Below are 10,572 nucleotides of genomic sequence, written 5' to 3'. Positions count from 1 at the left end.
ACCCAGTTGTCAGTGGTTAAGACTCTGCCTTTCAATGCAGGGAGCATAGGTTCAATCCCTGCTCAGGGAACTAAGGTCCCACATGCTGCAAAGTGTGACCAAAATTTTTTTTAAATAAAAAATAAAATTAGGTTATTCTCTCTTTATGGAGCATAAAAGTAATAAAAGTAGGTTTTAGAAACAGAAGGACATGTATTAAAAAGTAATCTTAAACTAGAGGTTCAACGGAAATACAGATAGCAGTACTTAGAAGAAAATATCTCATTTTTGGAGAGTAATGAATGACATTATTGTTATTATTATAGCTAATGCTTGTAACATGAAGCATTAGCAGCAATCAGCACTCAGAACAACTTTCCGTGTTTTCCTCAGTAGTTTTGAGCTTTCCTCGTGGTTAAGTTGGTCAGGGGACTATGTTCTGGCCAATAGAATGTGAGCAGAAGTGACCTTTGCCCCTCTTAACCATTCACATAGTGGTCATACTTTGAAGTCATTTCTAGCCCTTAAAGATACCAGACAATGCTCCATGCTCACCAAAGTGGCCTTGAAGGCCACATGTTTCAGATGGTATAGGGTCAAGTGGGAAGCAACTTGGGCATCCAAGTCACCCGCCTTCAGGAGATCCTCCCTGCCCAGGGCACATCAGACTATCATGTAAGAAGGAAATAATTCTATTGGGATTAAGTCCTTGAGATTTGGAGGTTTATCTTCCAGAGCAGCCCATCTCAACCTATCTCAACCTACAATTATTATGTGCTCACTCTGTACCAGGCTTTGCTTTAAATGCCTCATATGTATTAAGTCATTTTGTACTCAGATAGACACATCAGCAGGTACTATAATGTCATAATAACAGACTGATTTGTTGCTGTTCAGTTGCTCAGTCATGTCTGACTCTTTGAGACCCCATGGACTGCAGTACACCAGGCTTTCCTGTCCTTCACCATCTCCTAGAGCTTGCTCAAACTCATGTCCATTGAGTCAGTGATGCCAACCATCTCATCCTCTGTCATCCCCTTCTCCTCCTGCCTTCAGTCTTTCCCAGCATCCAGGTCTTTTCTAATGGGTCAGCTCTTCGCATCAGGGGGCCTAAGTACTGGAATTTCAGAACAGTGCAGAAGTACAAACCTAAAATGCTCAGTGACTCCCAGATTCACCACACACACCCTTATGGTATTTCTTCCCCCATCCTTTCTGTTTCTCTACATCTCACCCATCCCCTAGGAGGGAACAAAATGGCAAGCTGGGTAAGGTAAAGGAAACAAAAGAAGAAAGTGTTCTAATTTGTGTTCAGTGTATACAAACAGGTAAATCTAATTCCGCTTATTAAGAACTTCTTGAAGGCTATGCATTCCTATCACCTCTCCTACCAGTATAAGCTGATAAATGAACCACCTTGCCTTCTCTAAATGCAAGCACCATTGCTGCTAAGATGGGTCTCCTGACCACGAGATGGTGGATCTCACTCTTTTGGTGGTGTTTGTAAACTGGATCAGCATTGTAGCAGGCTGCTGCCTCAACCACCCACCTTGGCCCTTCCTGCCACGAAGGAAAGTTAAGGCAAACAAAAGTATGAGAGAATGAGGAGGCTGTCGACAATAGCAAGCATGCGAGAGCTTATTCCTTTGTAAGGCACACAGTTCAATCTACTTCTGCTGAGGACACCAGAAAGCTGGAAAACCTGGATTACCACGCAATGTTACTTAACAGCAAGTATATTTCTTGAACGGCTGAGCTTGGAAATTGGGGGGAGGTAGGGATATGTTATGCATCTAAAAGACAAGAAAGGAGGAAGTGTTTCAAAGCATAGAGAAAAAATATCTTTAAGCAGGAGGGAGAAAGCTCAGAACCCCAGGAATGGAGAAAGGAATATTCTGCAGGCTTTAGACATGACATTAGCCCCAAAGAGGACATGGCTGTATAAGTGGCCAGAGGTACAGAAAACCTCAAAACAAAGAAAAAAAACTAAATGGCACAATTTTTTGTTTGCTTGTTTGGTGGGGGTGGGGGAGGGGGGATTGGTCACACCACATACTGTGTGAGATACCAGTTCCCCAACCTTCAGAGGTTGAACCCATGCCCTACCTTCAGAGGAAGCATGGAGTCTTAACCACTGGATAGCTGGGGAAGTCCCATAAGTGGCACAAGTTTTCAATGATGGAAAGGTGGAAGAAGAGTAGCCTGTTACCCAAGCACACATGTGCACACCAGTGTTGTCCCGGGAAATGTTTAGCAATAGCTCTTCCAAAAAAGCATGCATCCATATGCATAAGGTCATTATAAACTTTACTAGGAATAAGTGCTTGATTATTTTTATTACTGTTGATACTGAAGAACGTACTATCAATTACTAAAGATACTAAAGAAAGTTGCTTAAAAAAAAAAAAGAAGTTGCTTATATCACTGGGCTATGAGTTCAGATCCAACATGAATATAAGTTGGTATTTTATATTCCTTAACAAGTAAGAGAAATGTGAAATGACAAAGGCATGTCAGAACTTAGATCATCCACGATGATGTGTAAGATTTCTTTCCTGAATCAGAAAACAGATTTTAAATACTGGAAGAGTATTTCCTCAATGTTTTGTGCTATTCACAATGGAACAGCCACAGACACAACACACTTTTAAATTGAACTTGCAGTATTGCCATTTCTCTATCACCTACTTAAGACTAAGCAGTCAACAAAACAATAAGTCAAGTCTTGACTGATTTATAATAACTAATAACTAATATAACTAATTTCAACCTACCAGCAAGATGTCACTGAAAGAAGAGTTGAGGAAAGATACACAATAGCACACTATTATATAGTATTTCCATCAGACATAAATAATAGACATAATAAATAACCACATGTGTAGAAAATAACATTTTTTACAATAAGTAGTCATAGATAACTTCTGGAGTCCTACAATTTCCTAATCTTCATCATGCCTTTGAATCTGATGGATCTGCTGTTTCCAATTACGTTTTTTCATTGTTTTTGTTGTTTAGTCACTAAGTCATGTCTGACTCTTTTGTGACCCCATGGTCTCTAGCCCACCAAGCTCCTCTGGCCATGGGATTTTCTGGGCAAGAATATTGGAATGGGTTGCCATTTCCTTCTCCAGGGACCAAACTAACCCAGGGATCGAACCCGCGTCTCTTGCATAGGCAGGCTTGCATTGGCAAGCCACCAGGGGAGCCTATGTCGAATAATACATACTTTGCAATAGAAAACAAAGTAAACCTGCTTGCCTAGAAAAGCAAGGAAGAAAAAGCAAAGCCTGTGAAAAAAAATGTTGTGCAAAAGAATGGAAGGAGGTGTATGTAAAGAGGGAGCTTGGTGCCCAGCACATTCAAAGAGCACCCATTGGTGACAGTAAGCACATCAGTCATAATAGATGGAGAAGAAGATGATACCCATGATTCTACTATCTATGAGATTATTTACTATAGGGACAAGGAAAAAAATTTAGACATAATTTTGCATATTTAAGATAATGAAAAAACTTGACCTCTAAGGTACAGGCAGAGAAAGCAATAAAGATAAGTAAGGGCAATATCTCAAGATTTACAAGGCAAAAGAGTATTAAAAAATGACTTAGAAAGCAGGAAATGCAACAGTACCATTGCAGAAAATGACATCTGTGACATGGAATACACACTTGAGATTTCCTTCTGGACTGCAGTAAAAAAGATGACAAATGTATAAAAACATTAAAAATAAGAAAATGATAAACTTGTAAACAAAGATTAGAAGTACAAATTTAAAACTACAGATATTCCCAGGTGTAGCTGGGGGAACGGGTGGAGCGTGATACTTCAGACATACACATACACACACACACACATGCGCACACATACACACAAATACACACATACATCCCATAGTATCAGAGAGAGATCAGTCAAAAAATTTAAATGGAGCTGTGTAGTAGGCAGGAGAATGCCTCACACAAAGTCCATCCTAATTCCTGGAATTTGTGACTATGGAAAGGTGAATTAAGGATGCAGTTGAAATTAAGGTTGTTATCAGTTGATTTAAAAATAGAAAGATAAATGTAGGTTATCTGGGTGGGACCAGTGTAATCACAAGGGTCCCTAAATGTGGAAGAGGGAGAAGAGTCAGCATCAGAGTGTTACCAATAGAACGTGTGGGGTCCGGCGGCTCGCTGTCCAAGAAGCCAATAAACAGGCTCGGTTGGTGGAAAGGAAAGTTTGCTTTATTTCAGAGGCTGGCAACTGAGGGAGGTGGGTGGAGGACATCTGTCCAAAGGCCAACTCATCCCACTGGCAACCAGTGGGGCAAGAGCTTTTATAGGGAGAAGGAGGGGGCTACATGCAGAAACAGCACACCTGACAGTCATCTTCAAATTGATCATCTGTCATCTGATCAGAGTCATCTTGATTACTTTAGGTACAGTTGTTCTTCAGTTCCAAGGTCCATTTGATTCATTTCTCTGAGGCCAATTCTTATAACTGTGGCATCTCGTGTTCCAGGTACAGTCTAGTCATCATGTGGTTAACATCTCCACCTGGTGTTTCAGTATCTACAAGACAGCTCACAGGATATGGCTCGGAATATTATCCACATCCCTTGAGAAAGAACTAAAGGTCCTTGACCATGCTTGATGACTACAATATTATTATTAAATCTCCTTTGACTGTTGTCCTTTGTTTCTGCATTTCTCATTTCTCATTTCTCTGATTAAACTTATTCTTTGACTAAAGTTTTCCACAGACAAAAGGCAGACAGATGACATGGTGAGGGGGCAAAGACCATAGCGTCCTGCTCCATTTCAGCTATATCACTTTACATTCCCATCAGCAGTGCCTGAGAGTTCTGGTTGCTGTACATCTTCATCAAATGCAGTATTGTAGGTCTTTAATTTTAGCAGCTTTAGTGGAAACATAATCGGTATCTTGTGGTTTTCACTTGCATTACCCCAATGAATGATAGGACTTCCCTGGTGGCTCCGTGGCAAAGAATCCACCTCCAGTGCAGGAAACACAACAGATGTGGGTTTGATCCCAGGGTCAGGAAGATCCACTGGAGGAGGGCATGGCAATCCACTCCAGCATTCTTGCCTAGAGAATTCCATGGACAGAGGAGCCTGGTGAGCTACAGTCCACAGGGTCACACAGAGTTGGACACGACTGAAGTGACTGAGCATGATGACTAAGAACTTTGAGCACTTCATTTATGTTTTCTGTGGTGTGTGCTGTGATTTTTGGATTAAAGACTTCATCCTTTATCTTATACTTTCAGTAAGATACAGTTTGAGCCTTTGGTTCATGTACTTTCAGGGCTGTTGGTTGGAACTCTCTTTGAGCACATTCACTAAGGCCAGACCCATGGCCACTGATTTCACATCAAATAAGGGTAATAATTGAAGAAAGAAATGGCAACCCACTCCAGTATTCTTGCCTGGAGAATCCCATGGACAGAGGAGCCTGGCAGGCTACAGTCCTTGGGGTTGCAAGAGTCAGACATGACTTAGCAGCTAAACCACCACCACCATGGTGTGTGTGTGTATATGTGTGTGTGTGTGTGTGTATTCCTTTGTGTAGTGTTTGTTTGAATTTTTGCCCATGTTTAATGGCATTGTGCCTTAGTCAATTAGGGCTGCTATAATAAAATGCTATACACTGGGTAGCTTAAAAAGAACAGAGACATTTTTCACAGTTCTGCAGGCTGGAAAGTCCAAGATAATGGTTCCAGCATGGTCTCTTTCTAGTTGATTAGATCCTCCGATCTCTGCTTCATCTTCACATTGCCTTCTCCTCTGTTTGTATGTATGAAATCTTCCTCTTGTCAGGATACATGTAATGGCATTTAGGGCCCACCTGAATAATCTAAAATACTCTCCTCAGATGAAGATCCTTACTATAACATCTGCAAAGACCCTTTCCCCAATTAAGGTAACATTTACAAATTCCAAGAATTCAGACCTGATATATACACAGGTGTCTTTGTAAGTATATAAAAACACAATCATTTTTTATATTTACCTTTGTGGGACTCAACCCACTGAATATTTCTACTGGCTTATTTATTTATTTTTTTCTTACGGTTTTCAATGTAAACAATCAATTGAAAATGTTATGCCTTGTATTTCTTTTTCTTGCATTATTTCACTGCATGTAATACTTTTAGTCTTAAAATATAAACTGAAATGGAAACGGAAAGGTTTGCATTTTTTTTTAAGTTTTATATTAAAATTTTTATAATAGAAGTTTTTGTCCAGTTCTTCCTGGGAGATGCCCAAATTCCCTGACACCGCACTCTTCCTCTGCAGTTTCCTGGAGAGAGAAACTAGCTTAAGTCATGCATAACTGCACCATTATGGTTATCAAACTATTCCCATCCCTAAAATATTAGTCCTAAAATATAAATATAAAATATAAATTTTATAAATAATATAAATATATTAAAATATAAATATTTTAATATTTTAAATATAAAATTACAAAATTACATGAATTTAATATTTTATAAACAACTTCACGTTCTTGCAAAGTTTTGCAAAGGTTAATGTGATTCAGTTTCACTTTATAAAGACAACCCTCAAATCTGTATTGCAAGCTTTACCTCCTTCTGGAATTCTAGGATTTGATTTCTAAGAGTCTCATAGATTTTTCCACCTAGATAACTCATTAATGCCTCAGCATTAATCATCAATCCAGAACCAGCATGATCGTCTCTACTCCAAATTAGCTTCCCAGTATCTGTGACCATCACTAGCACCGTTCATTGACTACAGATTGAAATACCAATCATCTTTGATTCCTGTCCTGAATTTATGCATTCAGCTTCCCATTGCTTTAAATACTCAGCAATATTCCTTTAGATAATCTCTCACCTCTATCCCCAATGTTGTATCTAGACCTCTCACACATACATTGCTCCATAGCTTCTTATCCGGCCTTCCCAAAATTGTCTCTCTTTACAAACTCACCCTTTTCTGTTTTCTCCAGAATTATCTTTCTTTAGCCCACTTGCTAATGCTACAGTTCTGCCTGTAGTAGAACTTCCATCCCTTACTAGGTCCTCAGTGTCTATTCAATTCAATCTTTGTAAACACTGTTTATATTATTTACCCTTTAAGGTATGGGTCTCCCCAGCCAGACCACGGACACTTGAGAACAGGGCTGGGTTTTACTCTTTTTTTAAAATATATATCATTTTTTTTTAATCCCCAAATGAGGATTTGTAGAAAATAATTTATAAATGTTTGTTGATGAGGATTATGACATCCTTTTCTGAGGGGTGGGAATAGTTTGATAACCATAACGGTGCAGTTATGCATGACTTAGCTAGTTTCTCTCTCCAGGAAACTGCAGAGGAAGAATGCGGTGTCAGGGAATTTGGGCATCTCCCAGGAAGAACTGGACAAAAACTTCTATTATAAAAATTTTAATATAAAACTTAAAAAAAATAAATGCAAACATTTCAGTTTCCATTAACATCTCCCTTTCCAAAGATCTCTGGGATTAAAAGATAAACTGAATCATTAAAAATTTAAAGGGTTTATTTTTTAATCATGCTGATTCTGATCTTCTGCTATTTCATACAGTGCAGAAAGAAACATCATGCATACATCTTGCACAGTTTGTAAGCAAATAATGTAGAGGGTCTGGAAACAGAAAATCAGGTATGGATTTCTTGGCACGAGAAGTCGTTTCTGGCCTAAGCCGTTTTGTGATCTAAGCCTGGCCACAAAGCTTGTCCTCAGGTCTCAGGAATTAATGATCTTAAGGGAACAGAAAACTGGACCATAAAGAAGGCTGAGAGCCAAAGAAATGATGCTTTCAAATTGTGATGCTGGAGAAGACTCTTTAGAATCCCTCAGATTGCCAGGAAATCAAACCAGTCAATCCTAAAGGAAATCAATCCAGAATATTCATTGGAAGGGCTGATGCTGAAGCTGAAGCTCCAATACTTTGGCCACCTGATGTGAAAAGCCAACTCATTGGAAAAGACCCTGATGTTGGGAAAGACTGAAGGCAAATAGTTAGATAGCATCACTGATTCAATGGGCATAAACCTGAACAATCTCCGGGAGATGATGGACAGGGAGGTCTGGAGTGCAGCAGTCCATGGGCTCTTGAAGAGTCAGATATGACTTAGCAGCTAGACAACAATAACAACAAAAGTGAACAAAATGAAAGAATGCAGAAAGAAAACTGTTATCAGGCAAGAGAAGCAACAACGCATCAGTTGTAAACACTTCCAGTATCTCGTTCACTGCTAAAGGTTAGCCTGAAGCCTCAACCATCAGATCAACTGGAATCTAAGGAATGATGATGTTGACCTTTTCTGACCCATGTGACTCCAATCAACTAAAGCTTAGACACTGTTAAGTGACTGAGCCCCTTCATGAATATACATGTACCCTTAGCTTAAAACTTCCCCAGCTTTCTAAGAAAGGATGCATTGCTTTGGGAAAGATTCCCAGTGGTCTCATCACATGGCTGCAAGTAATAAAATCTCCCTTTTCCCCAGCTTTGGCTTGGTTGTGTCTTTCAGCTCAACATTCACCAAGAGGAGAACCCAGTTGTTGGGGGAACAGATTCAGCAGGCTAAATGCCTAGAAGTAAAATCACAAAACAAGAGTTTTGTAAGATGCAAAGATAACCCATACAGGAAAGGAGTTGCCATTATTTGGTTTCCATTTTTCCCCCCATTAAAACAACTGGGGCTTAACAGTAACAGAGGACTTTTTGCATAACTCCAGAGTTCTACAAAAAGATAGTTTGTACAGATCAGTACAGCAAGTTTCTATTTGCTGTTTTCATTAACATAGTCACCACACTAAATATAATAAAGAAAATTCCCATGGTCCTTCATGTGGGAAGTTTACTAACAAAGGCTGGGTCTATACTCAGTGTCACTTTGAAGGAATGGGTATTGACTTCTGTTCAGTTCAGTTCAGTCACTCAATTGTGTCCGACTCTTTGCGACCCCATGAGTCGCAGCATGCCAGGCCTCCCTGTCAATCACCAACTCCTGGAGTTTACTCAAACTCATGCCCATCGAGTCGGTGATGCCATCCAGCCATCTCATCCTCTGTCGTCCCCTTCTCCTCCTGCCCTCAATCCCTCCCAGCATCAGGGTCTTTTCCAATGAGTCAACTCTTCACATGAGGTGGCCAAAGTATTGGAGTTTCAGCTTCAGCATCAGTCCTTCCAATGAACACCCAGGACTTATCTCCTTCAGGATGGACTGGTTGGATCTCCTTGCAGTCCAAGGGACTCTCAAGAGTCTTCTCCAACACCATAGTTCAAAAGCATCAATTTTTCATCGCTCAGCTTTCTTAACAGTCCAACTCTCACATCCATACATTATCACTGAAAAAACCATAGCCTTGACCAGCTAATTGACTTCACTATCTTTCACAAGCCATGTCCTTCATATGGGCCCGTTTCCACATAAAACATGAAATGGTAAGAGCTGTAAGGGGAAAAAAGATATTTAAAGTTATAGAACTGCCTTAGACTACTGACAGAGATAATAGATAGAGATGGGGTCCAGGATTGCTTAAGATCTGGAAGCCTTCATTAAAATGCTGGGAGGAGGAAACAACAAAGGAGACTGAGGAGCAGCAGTCCTGGAGAAAAGGTTAGTGTGGGTCCTGAAAGCCAGGAGAGTGCTGAGTATCCAATATTCTGAGATGAACGTGAAGCAGTCCAGTAACCACTGGCAATATGAAATTGTTGGTGGCTTTTGACAACAGCAATATCAACAAATTAGTGAAATTAAAAGCCAGATGACTGCCAGTTAAGGAGTGAATGAACAAAATTATTTTTGATGCCTTTATAAACTGCACATGCATGTTTCAAGCTCGCCTAATTCATGAGTTTCTCTTGGATCTCCTTCAGATTCTAAAGCATTTAACCCGTCCAATACTCCTCTCAGGCTCCCGAGATTGCTCTAAGTTTATGAATGTTTTTCCTAAACAAAGCCGTCATACAAAGAAGCAGGGCAAAAGGGCAGCAGTGGGTTTTCATTACTCTATTCTATTGGTCTATCCCTGTATTAACTCATTCTGTATTCCCTAGCCGCCTCTATGCTCCAGCAATATTAAATTTTCTTAAATTGGTAGCCTCCCGGTGATAATTTATCACCTGTATTTCGCGCCTTTCAGTCCCTGTCCTGCACCTCCACCTTTCCGCTCCTCAAGAATTTAACTTGAGAGGCACTAAGTTCCCAGTTCCACCCCGGAAACAAAGAGGGCGGGGTAGGGAGAGGGAAGGGGGAAATAAAGTGGTTCCTACAGGGGCTTTGAGTGCATGCGCGAGTCCACCGCCGGACCGTTTTTGCTGCCCTCCTGGAAGAGCGGGGCGGAGGTTTGGCCGACGGACCGAGTACGGGTGCCGAGCAGGCTCTTACGGAAGTCCATTCGCCATTGGGAGGGCCGTAGAGGCTGCTCTGTGCCCTTGTTGCTGCGGGCCTCTTCCTGGGTCATTCCCGGAGCAGGACCGGACTGGGGCTGACACCAGGGCTCCCCGCTGGCCGCCTCGGCGCCTGTGTGACCTCCTCGCCGGCGGGATGTGGCGAGTTCGCCGGGCTGCCGTGGCCTGGTA

The 10,572-nt window shown here is 40.9% G+C and overlaps 1 protein-coding gene across 8 annotated transcripts in view; it reads left to right on the top strand.

The window, feature by feature from the left end:
• The first annotated feature begins 582 nt into the window (after window positions 1–582).
• The window catches only part of OPA1 (OPA1 mitochondrial dynamin like GTPase), a 98,142-nt gene continuing 88,152 nt past the window's right edge, over window positions 583–10,572 (top strand). For 2 of the 8 annotated variants that reach the window (XM_020882590.2, XM_020882592.2), the window contains exon 1: window positions 10,361–10,569. In XM_020882590.2, coding sequence (XP_020738249.2) covers window positions 10,538–10,569 — 32 coding nt within the window. In that variant the 5' untranslated portion in view covers window positions 10,361–10,537. Of the gene's footprint in view, window positions 655–10,359; window positions 10,570–10,572 lie in introns of those variants that run through there. The other 6 variants (XM_020882586.2, XM_020882587.2, XM_020882589.2 and 3 more) reach the window with 6 other exon arrangements.

Source organism: Odocoileus virginianus, chromosome 4 (genome assembly GCF_023699985.2).
Source record: "Odocoileus virginianus isolate 20LAN1187 ecotype Illinois chromosome 4, Ovbor_1.2, whole genome shotgun sequence".
Taxonomy (NCBI): Eukaryota; Metazoa; Chordata; class Mammalia; order Artiodactyla; family Cervidae; genus Odocoileus; species Odocoileus virginianus.
The sequence above is the reverse complement of the archived record's forward strand: the minus strand, read 5'-3'. Positions and strand labels throughout refer to the sequence as shown.